This window comes from Leptodactylus fuscus, chromosome 3 (assembly GCF_031893055.1).
Source record: "Leptodactylus fuscus isolate aLepFus1 chromosome 3, aLepFus1.hap2, whole genome shotgun sequence".
NCBI classification, from domain to species: domain Eukaryota; kingdom Metazoa; phylum Chordata; class Amphibia; order Anura; family Leptodactylidae; genus Leptodactylus; species Leptodactylus fuscus.
In genome coordinates, this window is record NC_134267.1 from 174,740,068 (window position 1) to 174,762,528 (window position 22,461).

The 22,461-nt window shown below is 44.0% G+C and overlaps 1 protein-coding gene across 1 annotated transcript in view; it reads left to right on the top strand.

Annotated features, from left to right (window-relative positions):
• IGSF10 (immunoglobulin superfamily member 10) overlaps window positions 1-22,461 on the top strand; it is a 42,929-nt gene that overhangs the window by 1,153 nt on the left and 19,315 nt on the right. The window contains exons 2-4 of the mRNA XM_075268786.1: window positions 3,851-4,077; window positions 20,398-20,527; window positions 21,582-21,972. Coding sequence (XP_075124887.1) covers window positions 3,881-4,077; window positions 20,398-20,527; window positions 21,582-21,972 — 718 coding nt within the window. The 5' untranslated portion in view covers window positions 3,851-3,880. The remainder of the gene's footprint in view (window positions 1-3,850; window positions 4,078-20,397; window positions 20,528-21,581; window positions 21,973-22,461) is intronic.

Consider the following 22,461-nt stretch of genomic DNA (forward strand, 5'->3'; position numbering starts at 1 on the left):
GTGATAGAACAGTATAGGGTCAACACAGTAGCTCACTGGTTAGCACTACAGCCTTACAGCGCTTGAGTCCTGGGTTCAAATCCTGCCAGGAATAACATCTGCCAGGAGTTTGTATGGTCTCCCTGTTTTTGTGTGGATTTTGTCCCATATTACAAAGACATACTGACAGGCCAAAAAAAAGTACATTGTGAACCCGGGGGGGGGCTCACAATCTCCAAAAATAATGATAGAACAGTAACTTATGGCACCCCCATGATGGCTCTCTATCTACATGTACTTTTGAGCTATGAAATTTATTAGGTTGGTCCCATGCATGTGACATAGGAAGCTGATTTGAGGTGAAAATGACCTTATATATTGTACTTACTGGAATCTTGTATAGCTGCACAGGTTGCATATATGGTACAGTGTTGTATGGCTCATATACACAAATAGGAGGAGGAATAAGGGGATCATAGGTGTTAAGTCCTGTACCTATCCTGAACAGATCAGACCAAATAAGTTACACATTATATAAGGAACTCATTGACATAATCCAGTATGCATATTATCCTGTACATGTAAGAAATAATGGAAGGGATTGGCTGATCTTCTGCAGTTTTGTACCTGTATTAAGGTAGAGAAAGCTTAAAGTGTTGACACGTCCGTACAGTATACTGTAGCAGCATGTTGTACCCTGGACACTATTACAAATCTCTTGCTGTTATATAACTTCTGTGTGTGGTTATCTGCCACTCTTCTATCCCATGCCCCCAGCCCCATATACATTAAGGCTTCATATTTCATCTACAAGACAGAGTAATTGCTTGAACCCACGTTCTGCAGAGGAGGGGAAAGGAAAGTCAATGAAATGATATCAGCATATTTTGTTCTTGGAATCCTACCTCGCCAGGGCTATCCATCTTCTCGTAACAGTTAGTTTTCCTTGGAATGCCTGCTTGGCAACCAGGAAGCTGACGTGTTTTCTGGCATCGGTTTGTGTACAGACAATTTCAGAATCTTGTTAATGGATGAAACATGTTTGTAAGTTACAAATCATGGGGTTATTCAGGTTTGATTTTCATTATAGAATTTGCTAGGATGACAGTAACCAGTATTCATATATATTACAGTCATGTCTCAGGAGGGCAACCAATCATTACATTTGTCTGCCATGTTTTAGCTTGTACTATTGGATGGTTGGCTGAAGTGATTCATTCTTTACTTGCACCTTTCAACAATTTATTGGTATTCTTAAGTTTACCAAAGTTCGGTGAGACATCTGTTCTGGCCCAGTCTCTGACCAATGAATACTGTTAGATAATATAAAAAATACCCTCACTGTGCTACTATATATTGAGTGCTATTGATCATCCAGTATGCTCAGATACTGCCCACTATGTAGCCTATAAATGAGTCAAGTAAGCCATCTACAAAGTTGTGTACCACTGTCTTGACTGTTCATGGTAACTTAATCCATAATTTACAGAAATTCCAGTAGTTCTATTTATGGAAAACACCAACCAACTTAATGTTTAAATGGAGAGACAAATCCTGGGTGGTCACACATTGGGAGCAGGTGTAGTTATCCAAGTACCTACAGAACTGACTTGAAGAGAACAACGTGATCACTGGTCAATTACAAATTAGAGTCCATGGGCAACCTCTGCATGGACACTGGCGCTGTACCTGTATGATGGCTGGGCGGCAGTTCTTCACTTCAGCGCCTATTATAGTACAGACTTTACTCCCCTCATGTGAGTTCTGTGGGTGTGAGACTTACTTGACTTCCTTGGACTTCTAGGTGTGTGATCATTATTTTCTCTTACCGAGTAGGAAAGCTTTTATTAAATCAGGTCCAAAAGGCTTCCCAAATAATAGTGTTCTGTAGGGCTCCTTATAGACAAGTAGAAACATACTTGTGAGGCCACATCCTGATTAAACAATTCAGAGATGTGAGGCTGAAAATGAACAGCCATTGAAGAGGATAGCTGGAGCACTTGCAGTTGTCTGTAGGAAAAACTGGCAATTCTCGCCTCCTCCCAATGATCTTGCCTAATTTGCATCCATATCCAATTATTGTCTCAGCATTACTTTATCATTTTGTGGCGACATAGGTAAATTTTTGCTCATATTATAGGTCTCTTTCAGCACTACTATTGGTTTGGGAGGCATTTCGGAACTGACATACTCCCTTTAAATCAAATTTCCAGTGAAAACATACAATTGGCAGTAAATTAGTAACATAGACAGACATTAAAGCATTAGCTAAAACTTGGCAATTATGTTTCATTTATTACATCGAAATTGATACTTTTCTATTAAATTCCAGTGTACATTTTTACAGTGACAATGGCAGGTCAGCCATATTGGTTGCTACCTTGGTCACTGGCTAAATAGGCTGACAGTTATGTAGCTGACACTTATACAGTTAATTAGCTTTACTGAAATAAAACCAGAAAACCCCTTTAAAGTGGGTGGTCCCTCCTCGAATGCTTATCCAAACCCCTATCCACAGAATAAAGAGGATGTGTTTGATTTTGGGAGTCCAAATTCTGGGCACTCATTTATCTTGATCGAACACCTGGACCCTACATCTATAATATTCGGCTGATGGAAGTCGTTTCAAGATACACTATGTGATCAAAAGTATCCGGACACCTGGCTGAAAATGACTTACAAGTTGGTGGCGCCCTCCATCGGTAATGCTGGAATTCAATATGGTGTTGGCCCACCCTTAGCCTTGATGACAGCTTCCACTCTCGCAGGCATACGTTCAATCAGGTGCTGGAAGGTTTCTTGGGGAATGGCAGCCCATTCTTCACGGAGTGCTGCACTGAGGAGAGGTAGGCCTAGGCTGTAGGTCGGTGGGGCCTAGCACGAAGTCGGCGTTCCAAAACATCCCAAAGGTGTTATATATGATTCAAGTCAGGACTCTGTGCAGGCCAGTCCATTACAGATGTTATTGTCGTGTAACCACTCCGTCACAGGCTGCGCAGTATAAACAGGTGCTCGATCGTGTTGAAAGATGCAATCGCCATCCCCAAATTGCTCTTCAACAGTGGGAAGCAAGAAGGTTTTTAAAACATCAATGTAGGCCTGTGCTGTGATAGTGCCACGCAAAACAACAAGGGGTGCAAGCCCCCTCCATGAGAAACACGACCACACCATAACACCACCACCTCCAAATTTTACTGTTGGCACTACACACGCTGGCAGATGACGTTCACCGGGCATTCGCCCTACCCACACCCTGCCATCGGATCGCCACATTGTGTACCGTGATTCGTCACTCCACACAACATTTTTCCACTGTTTAATCGTCCAATGTTTACACTCCACGAGACGTCGTTTGGCATTGACTTGCGTGATGTGTGGCACCCAATCACCTGACCAAGTTCGAAGTCTGTGAGTTCCGTGGAGCGCCCCATTCTGCTCTCTCACAATGTCTGAGGTTGCTGATATGGAGTACCTGGCAGTAGGTGGCAGCACAATGCACCTAATATGAAAAACGTATGTTTTTGGGGGTGTCTGGATACTTTTGAACACATAGTGTATATGAAGTGAACGTCACTACTCTATAGGGTCATGCGCTGTAGCAGTGGCAGTGAGGAACTGTAGCTCTGCTCTCATTCACTTCAATAGTAGCAGAGCTACATCCAACCCTTGGATACAGCTTCAGGCATCCGAATCAGCTGTGCACGTGGTTGACGGATCCCCACTGATCTGATACTGATACAAATGACCTAGCTTATTTTTAAGAGCCTGCCTATAAAATACATTTATTGCATGAAAGTCTTTTCTTAATATAGTCACAGAAGACATACCGCACATGACAATGACATTTCTTTCTGTTTTTTTTTCTTTCCAGGGTAATGCTGCTTTAAAATAACTATCAAGGATGCAACCAAGAAACAGACGCCATACAAGTCTATCTGGCTATTTTCTCCTCCTCTGGCTTGCTATACTTCCCTCACATGGCATGGCATGTCCCCAGCCCTGTGCCTGCTATGTCAAGACAGAGGTCCACTGCACTTTCAGATATCTCAATGTCATGCCTAAGCAGATCCAGGGTCACGTGGAGCGCATCAATTTAGGGTATGTCCCATATTGTCAAATATAGAGCATGCAGGTATCATAAACTGGCATCTCTGCTGAAATTAAGACTATCAGGATAGAGGGTGCTATCAGTTTAGATTACCTTGTATGTATACGTAATATGATGTTAGGTATATCCATTGGATTGGTGGTAAATATGAGATTGCTGGGACCCCACAGTAGTAAGAAGTGACAGCACTCAACTCCCATAGAGCCGCCATCAGCAGTGGTCCTAGTCGTGAGGTCTCCAGCCATCGCTCACTTATCATCTATCCTGCGGATAGCTAATAAATGTTCACTGTGGAAAAAGCAAAATCCTGAACTTTGTCCAAAATGAAGAAACTCATCTACTTTTTTCCTGTATTTATAACTGTGCTTTAGGAAGTTAAAAAGGTTGTCCAACTCCTAATTTTATTATTTATTGCTACTGATGAGTTGCCCTTAACAAACCAACACTCGCCTTTCTCCAGGCCTCGGATTCCAGCTCCGGACACTAGTAATGTGCCATTTGTGTTAGGGGACCATGGCAGCCAAACACAGGCCTCAGTGAGCAGCTCTACATGAACGGCACATGACTGTTTGTGAAGACGCGACCTCTGAGGCCTGTGATTGGCTGGAGGCAGTGATAGACTCCCTTTATATAGCTCTGTTCTAATAAGCCCTGTGAGTTCTGTTCATAAGGGATTTCACAATACTGTGCCAGATATGAGTTATGACAAACCCCGAGGGCTGCAGACAAACCCCAGTAAGGGGGTCCCATGGTGGTTACTATTGATTTTATGTCAAGAATATTGTAGCTTGTCAACAGAATTACTGATTACCTCATAGTAGTAAGCCCTTGCGGGAAGGGCCCTTTATCCCACTGTAACAGCCGGTCACTGTTAGTATTGTGTTTGTTTTGTTTATTTTGTGTACAGTATGTAAACCCTCAAATGTAAAGCATCATGGAATGAATATAATAATGTACAGCACTATGGAATGAATATAATAATGTACAGCACCTTGGAATGAATATAATAATGTACAGCACTATGGAATGAATATAATAATGTACAGAACCTTGGAATGAATATAATAATGTACAGCACTATGGAATGAATATAATAATGTACAGCACTATGGAATGAATATAATAATGTACAGCACCTTGGAATGAATATAATAATGTACAGCACTATGGAATGAATATAATAATGTACAACATCATGGAATTAATATAATAATTAGAGATGAGCGAACAGTGTTCTATCGAACTCATGTTCGATCGGATATTAGGCTGTTCGGCATGTTCGAATCGAATCGAACACCGCGTGGTAAAGTGCGCCATTACTCGATTCCCCTCCCACCTTCCCTGGCGCCTTTTTTGCTCCAATAACAGCGCAGGGTAGGTGGGACAGGAACTACGACACCGGTGACGTTGAGAAAAGTAGGCAAAACCCATTGGCTGCCGAAAACATGTGACCTCTAATTTAAAAGAACAGCGCCGCCCAGGTTCGCGTCATTCTGAGCTTGCAATTCACCGAGGACGGAGGTTTCCGTCCAGCTAGCTAGGGCTTAGATTCTGGGACAGGCTAGGATAGGAAGGAGAAGACAACCACAACAGCTCTTGTAAGAGCTAAATTCCAGGGAGAAGCTTGTCAGTGTAACGTGGCACTGACGGGCTCAATCGCCGCAACCCAGCTTTCCCAGGATCCTGAATGGAATACACTGTCAGTGTATTCCCGTATACCCGATATATACCCCCGATACCCGTTCCAACGGTGTGCCCCCCCACCTTCACCCCAGAAATACCCTGCAAGTCCCCTAGCAATAGAATTGGGGCTATATACACCCACTATTTTTGCTACTGCCATATAGTGCCATTGTCTGACTGGGAATTCAAAGAATATATTGGGGTTACGTGCACCCACAATTTTTACTACTGGTATACAGTGCCAGTTTCTGACTGGGAATTCAAAGAATATATTGGGGTTATAAATACCCTCATTTCTTGCTACTGCCATATAGTGCCAGTTTCTGACTGGTAATTCAAAGAATATATTGGGGTTATAAATACCCTCATTTCTTGCTACTGGTATATAGTGCCATTGTCTGACTGGGAATTCAAAGAATATATTGGGGTTACGTGCACCCACAATTTTTACTACTGGTATACAGTGCCAGTTTCTGACTGGGAATTCAAAGAATATATTGGGGTTACAAATACCCTCATTTCTTGCTACTGCCATATAGTGCCAGTTTCTGACTGGTAATTCAAAGAATATATTGGGGTTATAAATACCCTCATTTCTTGCTACTGGTATATAGTGCCATTGTCTGACTGGGAATTCAAAGAATATATTGGGGTTACGTGCACCCACAATTTTTACTACTGGTATACAGTGCCAGTTTCTGACTGGGAATTCAAAGAATATATTGGGGTTACAAATACCCTCATTTCTTGCTACTGCCATATAGTGCCAGTTTCTGACTGGTAATTCAAAGAATATATTGGGGTTACGTGCACCCACAATTTTTACTACTGGTATACAGTGCCAGTTTCTGACTGGGAATTCAAAGAATATATTGGGGTTACAAATACCCTCATTTCTTGCTACTGCCATATAGTGCCAGTTTCTGACTGGTAATTCAAAGAATATATTGGGGTTATAAATACCCTCATTTCTTGCTACTGGTATATAGTGCCATTGTCTGACTGGGAATTCAAAGAATATATTGGGGTTACGTGCACCCACAATTTTTACTACTGGTATACAGTGCCAGTTTCTGACTGGGAATTCAAAGAATATATTGGGGTTACAAATACCCTCATTTCTTGCTACTGCCATATAGTGCCAGTTTCTGACTGGTAATTCAAAGAATATATTGGGGTTACGTGCACCCACAATTTTTACTACTGGTATACAGTGCCATTGTCTGACTGGGAATTCAAAGAATATATTGGGGTTATAAATACCCTCATTTCTTGCTACTGCCATATAGTGCCAGTTTCTGACTGGGAATTCAAAGAATATATTGGGGTTACGTGCACCCACAATTTTTACTACTGGTATACAGTGCCATTGTCTGACTGGGAATTCAAAGAATATATTGGGGTTATAAATACCCTCATTTCTTGCTACTGGTATATAGTGCCATTGTCTGACTGGGAATTCAAAGAATATATTGGGGTTACGTGCACCCACAATTTTTACTACTGGTATACAGTGCCAGTTTCTGACTGGGAATTCAAAGAATATATTGGGGTTACAAATACCCTCATTTCTTGCTACTGCCATATAGTGCCAGTTTCTGACTGGTAATTCAAAGAATATATTGGGGTTACGTGCACCCACAATTTTTACTACTGGTATACAGTGCCAGTTTCTGACTGGGAATTCAAAGAATATATTGGGGTTACAAATACCCTCATTTCTTGCTACTGCCATATAGTGCCAGTTTCTGACTGGTAATTCAAAGAATATATTGGGGTTACGTGCACCCACAATTTTTACTACTGGTATACAGTGCCATTGTCTGACTGGGAATTCAAAGAATATATTGGGGTTATAAATACCCTCATTTCTTGCTACTGCCATATAGTGCCAGTTTCTGACTGGGAATTCAAAGAATATATTGGGGTTATAAATACCCTCATTTCTTGCTACTGGTATATAGTGCCATTGTCTAACTGGGAATTCAAAGAATATATTGGGGTTACGTGCACCCACAATTTTTACTACTGGTATACAGTGCCAGTTTCTGACTGGGAATTCAAAGAATATATTGGGGTTACAAATACCCTCATTTCTTGCTACTGCCATATAGTGCCAGTTTCTGACTGGTAATTCAAAGAATATATTGGGGTTACGTGCACCCACAATTTTTACTACTGGTATACAGTGCCATTGTCTGACTGGGAATTCAAAGAATATATTGGGGTTATAAATACCCTCATTTCTTGCTACTGCCATATAGTGCCAGTTTCTGACTGGTAATTCAAAGAATATATTGGGGTTATAAATACCCTCATTTCTTGCTACTGGTATATAGTGCCATTGTCTGACTGGGAATTCAAAGAATATATTGGGGTTACGTGCACCCACAATTTTTGCTACTGGTATATAGTGCCAATTTCTAACTGGGAATTCAAAATGCGCAAGGCTCCCGGAAAGGGACGAGGCCGTGGGCGAGGTCGGGGGAATGGTTCTGGGGAGCAAGGTAGCAGTGAAGCCACAGGGCGTCCCGTGCCTACTCCTGTGGGGCAGCAAGCATTGCGCCACTCCACAGTGCCAGGGTTGCTTGCCACATTAACTAAACTGCAGGGTACAAACCTTAGTAGGCCCGAGAACCAGGAACAGGTCTTGCAATGGCTGTCAGAGAACGCTTACAGCACATTGTCCAGCAGCCAGTCAGACTCTGCCTCCTCTCCTCCTATTACCCAACAGTCTTGTCCTCCTTCCTCCCAAAATTCCCAAGCTTCACAGAACAATAACCCCAACTGTCCCTGCTCCCCAGAGCTGTTCTCCGCTCCTTTCATTGTCCCTCAACCTGCCTCTCCACGTCACGATTCCACGAACCTAACAGAGGAGCATCTGTGTCCAGATGCTCAAACACTAGAGTCTCCTCCATCTCCGTTCGATTTGGTGGTGGATGACCAGCAACCCACCCTCATCGACGATGATGTGACGCAGTTGCCGTCAGGGCATCCAGTTGACCGGCGCATTGTGCGGGAGGAGGAGATGAGACAGGAGTTGGAAGAGGAAGTGGTGGATGATGAGGACACTGACCCGACCTGGACAGGGGGGATGTCAAGCGGGGAAAGTAGTGTGGATGTTGAGGCAAGTGCAGCACCAAAAAGGGTAGCTAGAGGCAGAGGCAGAGGTCAGCAGCTTAGGCGAAGCCAGGCCACACCCGGAATCTCCCAAGATGTTCCAGTTCGTACCCAGCCCCGAAAAACTCCCACCTCGAGGGCACGTTTCTCGAAGGTGTGGAGTTTTTTCAAGGAATGCGCCGAGGACAGATATAGTGTTGTCTGCACAATTTGCCTCTCGAAATTGATTAGGGGCTCTGAGAAGAGCAACCTGTCCACCACTTCAATGCGCCATCATTTGGAATCCAAGCACTGGAATCAGTGGCAGGCAGCAACGGCAGGACAAAGGCCGCCTGCCGTTCACGCCACTGCCTCTGCCACTGCCTCTGCCACTGCCACTGCTGACTGTGCTGGCGATGCACTCCAGAGGACGAGCCAGGACACCACTTCATCTGCCTCCGCCACTTTGTTGACTTCTCCCTCATCCTCCCCTGTTCCTGTCTTATCTCCTTCTCCTGCACCATCAAAGGCACCATCAGGCGCTTCTTTACAACAACCCACCATCTTTCAGACATTGGAGCGGCGGCAGAAATACACTGCTAACCACCCACACGCGCAAGCCTTGAACGCCAACATCGCTAAACTGCTGGCCCAGGAGATGTTGGCGTTCCGGCTTGTTGAAACTCCCGCCTTCCTGGACCTGATGGCAACTGCGGCACCTCGCTATGCCGTCCCTAGCCGTCACTACTTCTCCCGGTGTGCCGTCCCCGCCTTGCACCAGCACGTGTCACTCAACATCAGGCGGGCCCTTAGTTCCGCGCTTTGCACAAAGGTCCACTTGACCACCGACGCGTGGACAAGTGCATGCGGACAGGGACGCTACATTTCACTGACGGCACACTGGGTGAATGTAGTTGAGGCTGGGACTGCTTCTCAAACTGGCCCGGTGTACCTCGTCTCCCCGCCTAACATTCCTGGCAGGGACACGAGAAGAACACCCCCCTCCTCCTCCTCCTCTACCGCCTCCTCCTCCGCCACCGCCTCCTCCTCCGCCACCGCCTACTCCTCCGCTGTTAGATTGACCCCAGCTACGAGTTGGAAACGTTGCAGCACTGGCGTTGGTAGACGTCAGCAGGCTGTGCTGAAGCTGATCAGCTTGGGGGACAGACAGCACACTGCCTCCGAGGTGAGGGATGCCCTCCTCGATGAGACGGCAATATGGTTTGAGCTGCTGCACCTGGGCCCAGGCATGGTCGTTTGTGATAACAGCCGGAACCTGGTAGCAGCTCTGGAGCTTGCCGGACTCCAACATGTTTCATGCCTGGCCCACGTCTTCAACCTAGTGGTGCAACGTTTCCTAAAGAGCTACCCCAATGTTCCAGAGCTACTGGTGAAAGTGCGGCGCATGTGCGCCCACTTTCGCAAGTCGACAGTAGCCGCTGCTAGCTTAAAATCTCTCCAGCAACGCCTACATGTGCCACAACACCGGCTTTTGTGCGACGTCCCCACACGCTGGAACTCAACGTTTCAGATGTTGAATAGAGTGGTTGAGCAGCAGAGACCTTTGATGGAATACCAGCTACAAAACCCTAGGGTGCCACAAAGTCAGCTGCCTCAGTTTCTCATCCATGAGTGGCCATGGATGAGAGACCTTTGTGACATCCTACGGGTGTTTGAGGAGTCCACAAGGAGGGTGAGCTCTGAGGATGCGATGGTGAGCCTTACAATCCCGCTCTTGTGTGTTCTGAGAGAATCCCTGATTGACATCAGGGATAACTCAGATCACACAGAGGAGTCAGGGATAGCATCCGATCCGTCACAGCTGGAGAGTAGGTCCACACATCTGTCCGCTTCATCGCGTTTAATGGAGGAGGAGGAGGAGGAAGAAGAGTTGTCCGATGATGTGATGGTGATACAGGAGGCTTCCGGGCAACTTCGAATCGTCCCATTGTTGCAGCGCGGATGGGTAGACATGGAGGATGAGGAGGAAATGGAGATTGAACTTTCCGGTGGGGCCAGAGGAGTCATGCCAACTAACACTGTGGCAGACATGGCTGAGTTCATGTTGGGGTGCTTTACAACCGACAAGCGTATTGTCAAAATCATGGAGGACAACCAGTACTGGATCTTTGCTATCCTTGACCCCCGGTATAAAAACAACATCTCGTCTTTTATTCCGGTAGAGGGGAGGGCCAATCGCATCAATGCTTGCCACAGGCAATTGGTGCAGAATATGATGGAGATGTTTCCAGCATGTGACGTTGGCGGCAGGGAGGACAGTTCCTCCAGTAGGCGACCAAGTTCTCACCGGTCCACACAAACGAGGGGCACACTGTCTAAGGTCTGGGACACCTTGATGGCACCCCCTCGCCAAAGTGCCGCCACAGAGGGTCCTAGTGTCACCAGGCGTGAGAAGTATAGGCGCATGTTGCGGGAATACCTTTCCGACCACAGCCCTGTCCTCTCCGACCCCTCTGCGCCCTACACGTATTGGGTGTCGAAGTTGGACCTGTGGCTTGAACTTGCCCTATATGCCTTGGAGGTGCTGTCCTGTCCTGCCGCCAGCGTCCTATCTGAGAGGGTGTTCAGTGCAGCCGGTGGTATCATCACTGACAAGCGCACCCGTCTGTCAGCTGAGAGTGCCAACCGGCTCACTTTGATAAAAATGAACCACCACTGGATAGAGCCTTCATTTTTGTTGCCACCTGTGTAAAGCACCCCAACATGAAACTCCATGTCTGTACTCAACCTCTCCAATTCTGCTAATACTAGGCTCCCTCCAACATGATTTCCCCCAACTCTGCTGGTTAGAGGCTCCCTCCACCCTGATTTCCACCAACTCTGCTGGTTAGAGGCTCCCTCCACCCTGCTTTCCCACAACTCTGCTGGTTAGAGGCTCCCTCCACCATGAATTTGCCCAAACTGGGCTGGTTAGAGGCTCCCTCCACCATGAATTGGTCCAAACTGGGGTTTTTAGAGGCTCCCTCCACCATGAATTTGCCAAAACTGGGCTGTTTAGAGGCTCCCTCCACCATGAATTGGTCCAAATTGGGGTTTTTAGAGGCTCCCTCCACCATGAATTTGCCCAAACTGGGCTGGTTAGAGGCTCCCTCCACCATGAATTGGTCCAAACTGGGCTGGTTAGAGGCTCCCTCCACCATGAATTGGTCCAAATTGGGGTTTTTAGAGGCTCCCTCCACCATGAATTGGTCCAAACTGGGCTGTTTAGAGGCTCCCTCCACCATGAATTGGTCCAAATTGGGGTTTTTAGAGGCTCCCTCCACCATGAATTGGTCCAAACTGGGCTGGTTAGAGGCTCCCTCCACCATGAATTGGTCCAAACTGGGTTTTTTAGAGGCTCCCTCCACCATGAATTGGTCCAAACTGGGGTTTTTAGAGGCTCCCTCCACCATGAATTTGCCCAAACTGGGCTGTTTAGAGGCTCCCTCCACCATGAATTGGTCCAAATTGGGGTTTTTAGAGGCTCCCTCCACCATGAATTTGCCCAAACTGGGCTGGTTAGAGGCTCCCTCCACCATGAATTGGTCCAAACTGGGCTGGTTAGAGGCTCCCTCCACCATGAATTGGTCCAAATTGGGGTTTTTAGAGGCTCCCTCCACCATGAATTGGTCCAAACTGGGCTGTTTAGAGGCTCCCTCCACCATGAATTGGTCCAAACTGGGGTTTTTAGAGGCTCCCTCCACCATGAATTGGTCCAAACTGGGCTGGTTAGAGGCTCCCTCCACCATGAATTGGTCCAAACTGGGTTTTTTAGAGGCTCCCTCCACCATGAATTGGTCCAAACTGGGGTTTTTAGAGGCTCCCTCCACCATGAATTGGTCCAAACTGGGGTTTTTAGAGGCTCCCTCCACCATGAATTGGTCCAAACTGGGGTTTTTAGAGGCTCCCTCCACCATGAATTTGCCCAAACTGGGCTGTTTAGAGGCTCCCTCCACCATGAATTGGTCCAAACTGGGTTTTTTAGAGGCTCCCTCCACCATGAATTGGTCCAAACTGGGGTTTTTAGAGGCTCCCTCCACCATGAATTGGTCCAAACTGGGGTTTTTAGAGGCTCCCTCCACCATGAATTTGCCCAAACTGGGCTGTTTAGAGGCTCCCTCCACCATGAATTGGTCCAAATTGGGGTTTTTAGAGGCTCCCTCCACCATGAATTGGTCCAAACTGGGGTTTTTAGAGGCTCCCTCCACCATGAATTTGCCCAAACTGGGCTGTTTAGAGGCTCCCTCCAGCATGAATTGGTCCAAACTGGGGTTTTTAGAGGCTCCCTCCACCATGAATTGGTCCAAACTGGGGTTTTTAGAGGCTCCCTCCACCATGAATTGGTCCAAACTGGGGTTTTTAGAGGCTCCCTCCACCATGAATTGGTCCAAACTGGGCTGGTTAGAGGCTCCCTCCACCATGAATTTGCCCAAACTGGGCTGTTTAGAGGCTCCCTCCACCATGAATTGGTCCAAACGGGGGTTTTTAGAGGCTCCCTCCACCATGAATTTGCCCAAACTGGGCTGGTTAGAGGCTCCCTCCACCATGAATTTGCCCAAACTGGGCTGTTTAGAGGCTCCCTCCACCATGAATTGGTCCAAACTGGGCTGTTTAGAGGCTCCCTCCACCATGAATTGGTCCAAACTGGGTTTTTTAGAGGCTCCCTCCACCATGAATTGGTCCAAACTGGGGTTTTTAGAGGCTCCCTCCACCATGAATTGGTCCAAACTGGGGTTTTTAGAGGCTCCCTCCACCATGAACTTGCCCAAACTCTGCTGGTTAGAGGCTCAATCCACCCTGATTTTCAAAACAAATGTTGGTGCCAACCTCAACTTACTACAAGGGCCAAATTCACTGCTGGTGACAAGCTCTCCTCACTGCAAGTGCCAAATACACATGTTTCAAGGTGTTTTCCTACTGTCAGAGAGGTGGTATTGAGTGTGTAAAGTGTGTAGTTGTTAGGCTGTGATGTTGGGGTAATAGAGGGTCTTTGGTGTGTTAGATGCCCCCAGACATGCTTCCCCTGCTGTCCCAGTGTCATTCCAGAGGTGTTGGCATCATTTCCTGTGGTGTCATAGTGGACTTGGTGACCCTCCAGACACGGATTTGGGTTTCCCCCTTAACGAGTATATGTTCCCCATAGACTATAATGGGGTTCGAAACCCGTTCGAACACACGAACAGTGAGCGGCTGTTCGATTCGAATTTCGAACCTCGAACATTTTAGTGTTCGCTCATCTCTAGTGAGGAACCCCTTCTATGGATGTTAAAAGTGGCTGCTGAAGGCTGTTTCCTCTTAAGATCTGTAGTGAATTTACCTATGAATGTGTTTGGTGCAGCCGGAGGTGCTGCAATACAGATGTGCTTAACTCTTCATAAACTGTTACATACTGTAAAAGAGGAGAGTCACTTTTGCCCAAATGTACTTTTTTTAACAGATTTTGGCTCCTTTCTGTGAAATCTTGCATTACTTTATTCTTTACCTTCTCTGTTGAGAGCTAAAATTTGTACACGAAGTATACAGGCGGACTAGCTCTTGTATATGGCAGGGAAACTGAGGCTGAGGGAGGGCATCTCAAACAATTACATGTTGACCATTTTCAAACCTAGGCTAGTGCTTCTGGTATCATATGAAAGATTAAATGTGCAGCTTTCATATAACACCAAGGTAAAGATCGCCAGTTGAATATACAGTTCGTATTGACATATTTAAATTCAGCTACAGCTTTTCCCACTCCTAAGTGTATTTTCAACTGGTGATATCTCTGGAAATAATATAGAAAGAGCTAAAATCCTGGTGTCATATAAAAGCATTTTGATATGACATCAGAAGCACTGTTCTATATTTTATAATGACTGCAATACAACAGTTTGAAGTGAACCCCTAGGGTCGTATTCCCTGCCTTAGGTCTTATTTGTACGTCTTCATATCAAATACATGTAGCATCTGGATTTTTTGCAGACACCATGGGTACTCATTCATTTCAATGTGCATCTTCAAACATTGAACAATTGTTTCATTGAAAGCATATCCTTTTTTACTGATGCTGATGAAAGTCTATGAGTCTGTGAAAAAAAAATGATGAAATCCATGTATCCCGTTTTCATGGGCCCAAGGACATACAATATATAGAAAACAAAACCAAGACGGGGCCACACGGTGGCTCAGTGGTTAGCACTGCAGCCTTGCAGCGCTGGAGTCCTGGTGTTCAAATCCTGCCAAGGGCAAAAAACCATCTGCAAGGAGTTTGTATATTCTCCCTGTGTTTGCATGGATTTCCATCCCATATTCCAAAAAAAAGACATACTGATAGGGAAAAAAGAAAATAAAACCAAGATAATAGTTGACCTTTTTACAGACGTGAAGAGCGGATCAAACATGGACAGCACACCACCCACAAATGAGAATGGTGGGGTGCTGTCCAAGGATGGAGACTTGTGAATGAGGTCTTATACATGTGCCTGCTTATCCATACACCTAGTGAAAGCAGTGTACTCAATTTACCTGAAAAGAAGGGCAGAATTTCACAGGACAAAGCCAACATTTGCTAATAAAGTACATTACAAAATGTATTAGTGACATAAATATTTCCAGAACATCCAAAGTTTAGTTACAGTTCAAGACAACAGCAATAACTGTGCCATGACAGACTCTTGGGGTATCTTTAGATAATCCATCCATATTTGCACTATATATAGTAGACAGCCCATCACTATTACAGCTCTGCAATCTCTGCGTCTCTGCATACCTTGCATATGGAGACACACCTTGCATGAACTGGCCAAGATCATATTCATACAGGCCTATGGTTACATTGCTGTAGTCCGCTATATGTGGGAATATCCCACAACCCCAGACATAATTACCATTAATCACAAACAATTCATCAACACTGGTGTCAGGCATTTCCTGCTCAGCTCAGTGTTTCTAACCTCAGTTCACTATACACATATTGCACCCGTCTGCCACCATGTCCTTCTGGTGACCATGAACCATAGAAATTAACCACACAATTTATTTTCCTAACCACTCTCCAAGAGAATTTCGGATCCATATTGAGAGACTGTTTATTAGCGCACTATGGGGTCACTGCTACTTATAACATAAAAGACAACCTCCTCTGGAGAAAGAAAGAAATAAATGCCTCGCTATAAGGGAAATCGATTTGTAAGTGAGCAAAGGGAAAAGCTAAGAGGAACTAATGATCTCCAGATGTCCACATTTCCCATTCCCTCGAGCACAGCAATAACACTGGTCTGTGAGTGAGAGTCGCCATAGATTCCAGTGCCTATATAATGTACATATAGTTGTTCAGTCCTAAAGTGGGATAAATGGGTACAGTTATTAAAGGTTCCAGCTGGACAAAAACTGCATGTTTCAGAATACATGTGAAAATAATTTTTCAGGCCAGGGGCCCATGTGGCGAATCGCCTTGATTTGGCCGCAGCTTTTTTTCAGTACCTGCAAAATGGATAGGATTCTAGCTAATCCCATCCACACATTGCAGAAAAATATCCACAGCAGAAATGCTATAATTTCAAAAACCATTGCAGCATGTCAATTATACCCACGGAAACTCTGGCGTTTTTCATAAAGTTATAATAGGGAGAGAAAGTCTGCATAGGAAAACTTTGCACATTTTCTGAAAAAAATGATGCATTTCTATAATAGTCGTTTCTGTAACGCTTTTTGGCTGCGGCTCGCTACATTAAGCCGTCGTTATTTTGGAAATAGCATCATGTCAATTATACTTACAGTGATGCCGGCAGTTTCCCTATAGAACAAAAACCAAAAGGAACCACACAAGAAATTAGAATAAAGAAATATAAATTTATTAATATCCAATAAAAAACATGCAAGGATATATAAACATAAAAATACATAAATAACATACATGTAGGGGAGATTAGGAAGTCTGGATACCAGAAATACCAGGAAAGTGAAGACAGTATATATAAATGAAACTGGAAAAGAAATCACAAAAAAAGTGTATGTATATGCAAAACATGAGACACCAAGAATGCTGACATGTAACTAGCAGAGATGAGCGAACAGTAAAATGTCCGAGGTTCGATATTCGTTTGGAGTAGCTCCTCAATATTCGACTACTCGAATCGAATATTGAACCCTGTTATAGTCTATGGGGGGAAAATGCTTGTTTCAGGGGTAGGCAACGTTCGATCAAATTATACTTACCAAGTCCATGAGTGAGGGTCGGGCTGGATCCTCCGAGAAGTCTTCTCCTTGCAGCGTCCCCACGGCGTCTTCCGGCTCTTCATTCACTCTGCCAGGCATCGGGCCTGGGCAGAGCTGACTGCGCATGCCCGCACTACAAGAGGACATGCGCATTCGGCTCAGCCCAGGCCCGATGCCTGGCAGAGTGAATGAAGAGCCGGAAGACGCCGCGGGGAAGCTGCACGGAGAAGATTTCTAAAGGTAGGAGAAGAACCAGCATTGATTGGCCGACTGTATAGCATGCGGCCAATCAATGCTGGTTCTGCATCGAACTTTTACATTCGAACAGCGAGTGGTACTCGATCGAGTACGAGTATTTCGTATACCATAGTATTCTATCGAATACCTACTCAATTGAGTACTACTCGCTCATCTCTAGTAACTAGCAAAGAGCAGAAAGCATGTAACAAATGTGCAATAAAAGTTCTGAAGGATATACTCCTAGAATAACCCCTCGTTCACATCTGCGTTGGTAATCCGTTCGGGAAGTGCGCATGGGGAGCCCCCGAATGGACTACCAAACACATTTGCAAGCGCTGTGCTGTAAAAGCACAAGGACCCCATAGACTATAACGGGGTCTGTGTGCTTGCCATTGCAGATTTTTTTCTGCAATATGTGGGTGGGATGTCAATTATACCTGCTGATGCTTTCCCTATAATAGTATAATGGAAGCAGAAAGTCCGCAGAGAAAAACTGTGGACTTTCTGTGAAATGCTCCATGAGAAAAACCTCAGTGTGTTTCCGCTACAGTTTTCCCAGCAGCACTTTACACTGCGGGTCTGGCCTAATAGAATTGTAGACATGTGAATTTTATGTGGATTTCGCTTATGTCATGAATTTGTGTAGAATTCTGTGGCAATTGTAATCACCATGATGGGGTTTTTCTGAAATAAAATGAATCTGCATGGTCCTATACATATATTGAGGATTTGTTTGGGAATTTCTAGAACATAAAAAATGTTAAAAACGAGGGACTGGGAAACACAAGGTTGTGCATCAGTGGAAGGAGGTGGACCATGCTCTGAGAATACATACTAGGAATACCAGGGTATCTGGAGATGGGTCCTTTCTGGACCTAGTCTACAAGGAGGTAATGCATATGTCATATTATGTATCACTTGCATTGTGGTAAATATACAGTCCTATGAAAAAGTTTGGGCACCCCTATTAATCTTAATCATTTTTAGTTCTAAATATTTTGGTGTTTGCAACAGCCATTTCAGTTTGATATATCTAATAACTGATGGACACAGTAATATTTCAGGATTGAAATGAGGTTTATTGTACTAACAGAAAATGCGCAATATGCATTAAACCAAAATTTGACCGGTGCAAAAATATGGGCACCTCAACAGAAAAGTGACATTAATATTGAGTACATCCTCCTTTTGCAAAGATAACAGCCTCTAGTCGCTTCCTGTAGCTTTTAATCAGTTCCTGGATCCTGGATGAAGGTATTTTGGACCATTTCTTTCTACAAAACAATTCAAGTTCAGTTAAGTTAGATGGTCGCCGAACATGGACAGCCCGCTCTCAAATGATCTGAAAACAAAGATTGTTCAACATAGTTGTTCAGGGGAAGGATACAAAACGTTGTCTCAGAGATTTAACCTGTCAGTTTCCACTGTGAGGAACATAGTAAGGAAATGGAAGACCACAGGGACAGTTCTTGTTAAGCCCAGAAGTGGCAGGCCAAGAAAAATATCAGAAAGGCAGAGAAGAAGAATGGTGAGAACAGTCAAGGACAATCCACAGACACCTCCAAAGAGCTGCAGCATCATCTTGCTGCAGATGGTGTCACTGTGCATCAGTCAGCAATACAGCGCACTTTGCACAAGGAGAAGCTGTATGGGAGAGTGATGAGAAAGAAGCCGTTTCTGCACGTACGCCACAAATAGAGTTGCCTGAGGTATGCAAAAGCACATTTGGAGAAGCCAACTTCATTTTGGAAACAAAGATTGAGTTGTTTGGTTATAAAAAAAAGGCGTTATGCATGGCGTCCAAAAAGAAACAGCATTCCAAGAAAAACACTTGCTACCCACTGTAAAATTTGGTGGAGGTTCCATCATGCTTTGGGGCTGTGTGGCCAATGCCGGCATCGGGAATCTTGTTAAAGTTGAGGGTCGCATGGATTCCACTCAGTATCAGCAGATTCTTGAGAATAATGTTCAAGAATCAGTGATGAAGTTGAAGTTACGCCGGGGATGGATATTTCAGCAAGACAATGATCCAAAACATTGCTCCAAATCGACTCAGGCATTCATGCAGAGGAACAATTACAATGTTCTGGAATGGCCATCCCAGTCCCCAGACCTGAATATCATTGAACATCTGTGGGATGATTTGAAGCGGGCTGTCCATGCTCGGCGACCATCTAACTTAACTGAACTTGAATTGTTTGTCCAAAATACCTTCATCCAGGATCCAGGAACTGATTAAAAGCTACAGGAAGTGACTAGAGGCTGTTATCTTTGCAAAAGGAGGATCTACTAAATATTAATGTCACTTTTCTGTTGAGGTGCCCATACTTTTGCACCGGTCAAATTTTGGTTTAATGCATATTGCACATTTTCTGTTAGTACAATAAACCTCATTTCAATCCTGAAATATTACTGTGTCCATCAGTTATTAGATATATCAAACTGAAATGGCTGCTGCAAACACCAAAATATTTAGAACTAAAAATGATTAAGATCAATAGGGGTGCCCAAACTTTTTCATAGGACTGTATAATCTTTTTTGCACCACTCATAATACGTATCACTCGTATTGTGGTGAATATATAATCCTCTTTGCATTAGACGAAAATCTTAGCATTTGTGGCCAGTGTTAGAACAAAGGGTAATCCAAGGTGGTCGATCTACTATTAGTTTTCTATAGTCTGACTGTAATATTATGTTAATACAGCAGAGTGTGTTTATGTAGTTGAACCGTATGTATGATATTAAATAAACCCATATGTGTACATGTATCCTTTCCTGACTGTAGCTGTTCAGCAAGTAGAGATATCACAGCACCCCGGACTAGGACATTGTAAAGCCATAAAACTGGTGGCAAGAATCCAGAGAATAAAAGAAACACTTGTAAAAGAGAATGTAGCATATGTCATTTCCAAGAAAAACAGTAAAGTTATTTTCTAAGCAAAAAATCTCTCTAAGGTATCCTTTATAGATGACCTCATACTCCTGGAGACAGACTCGCACTGTATAATCTAGAATCTTATGATTTCCAGGGTCCGCTCTATAGATATTATTCTGACTGCTGTTCTGTATACTCCCCTATGTGATAACAGGTACAACAGCCTAAGCAAACTGACCGAGAGCGACTTTGCTGGCTTGAAGAAATTAGAGCTTCTGATGTTACACAGTAACGAAATCCAGACAATCCATGAAAATGCTTTCCAGGACTTATCCTCTTTGCAGGTATGAGCTGTCATATACATTGCAAAACATATGAACGACAAGCACATATGGGGAGGAAGTTTATGGGGTTTGACAGATATTGCCAGTGCTTCTTATATACTGGATGACCTGTAAATATAATTAAAAAAAAACTAAATTTGGCTCAGTACATTTCAGTCATTGCTTTGTAAAGGAGGTATGCGGTTCTCAAAACAAGTGATCTGGTGCTGATGCTCTGGCCATTATATACATGACAGCTACAGCGATGACGCACCGCACATACTGGTATTATAGTTATAGCAATGGAAGCCATGATGCTATAGACACAATGTATCATCTCTGACTGGCTACTGTAGTTCTGTGCTGTTTTTTATTATGATTTTTTCGGCATGTGCTGTGCTTTACTGTAATTGTTCTACACAAGACTCACTAAAAAAACATTTACAATTATATTAGGAAAGTTGTAAAAATTATTTTATATGTCTTATAGATTTCAACATCTCACCGTTGCATGCAGTTGCATAGATTTCAGGGTTTTTACTCAGTGGGGCTCCATGAGGGGTAAACATCTGGGAAACCTCTGCGGATTTTCGGTGAAAAGCACTGCGTGAAAACCACAATGCGTTACCGCTGCAGTTTTTCCCACATTGCTTTTTTGCTGCGGGACGCTACGTGGGGCCTTAGCCTAAATGAAGAAAAGAGAAATCTAAACCAAATTAATGTTTAGTGTGACCACCCTTCATCTTCAAAACAGCATCAATTCTTCTATGTACACTGGCACACAGGTTTTGTAGGAATTCAGCAGGAGAACTAAACCCAGATCTTCTATGGATGTCGGCTTCTTATGGTTATTCAGTTAATTTTGAACTGACAAAAACATGATTGTCACTATTTGTAACACAGTAACTCAAACGTCCCAGATGTTTTTCTATAATATTTTATGTTCCAGTTAGTGAAATGTTGCATGTTCCCTCCTCAAATAATTGTCTAACATATTCAACAAAATACATGCAATATTCCTGCTTGTGCTTCTTACCATATAAATCTACAGCCTTTTCTTTTTCCCTTTCTCTAGGTATTGAAAATGAGTTACAATAAAGTAAAAACGCTCCACAAGAATACATTCCGAGGACTGAAGAGTATGGTCAGGCTACATATGGATCACAATAAACTGGAATTCCTGCCCCCAGAATCATTCTATGGACTCACATCCCTAAAACTGGTGCACTTAGAAGGAAATGAACTGCGGCAACTACACACGGACACTTTTGTCACTTTGCGCTTTATACAGATATTTAAGACATCGTCTATAAAACATATCTATCTGTCAGATAACCGATTATCTTCATTGCCTAAAGAAATGTTCTTGTACTTGAATGAACTGGAAGGACTTTATCTGTATGGAAACCCTTGGTCCTGTGACTGTAACCTTCAGTGGCTAACAGACCTAGGACAGCAATCTAGAGGTATTTCATTCTGTATATTCTCTGTATACCAATATGTTCTATCTTACTTATTCTTTAGGCTGAGCATGTCCAGACACAGTGACCACTCAGTGGGGAAAGGTTAATTGCAACTTTTTAAGGTTTTTGTTAGGAAGCGTTCACACTATCGTCGGTGTCCGACAGCTAGTGTCCTACATGTAGGTTTTTGCTATCCGCTTGAAGAATCGAAGATCTTTGTGAACGGACAGTTAAGGGCACCCACGGACAGTAAAAGAACGCACCCGATGTCCATTTAAATCAATGCAAAATGTAACGGACACACCTAGTGTCCGATGCTGATGTTCGCGCAAGATTTTGCGCGGACATTAGCATAGGACACTAGCTATTGGACACCGACAGTGGTGTGAATGCTCCCTTAGCATGTTGTAATATTGTGTTAAAATGGTTGCAAGGCAAGTTAGAATCTTTTCCTGAATTGGAGATCAGTTAAAGGGGTTGTCTGGGAATTTT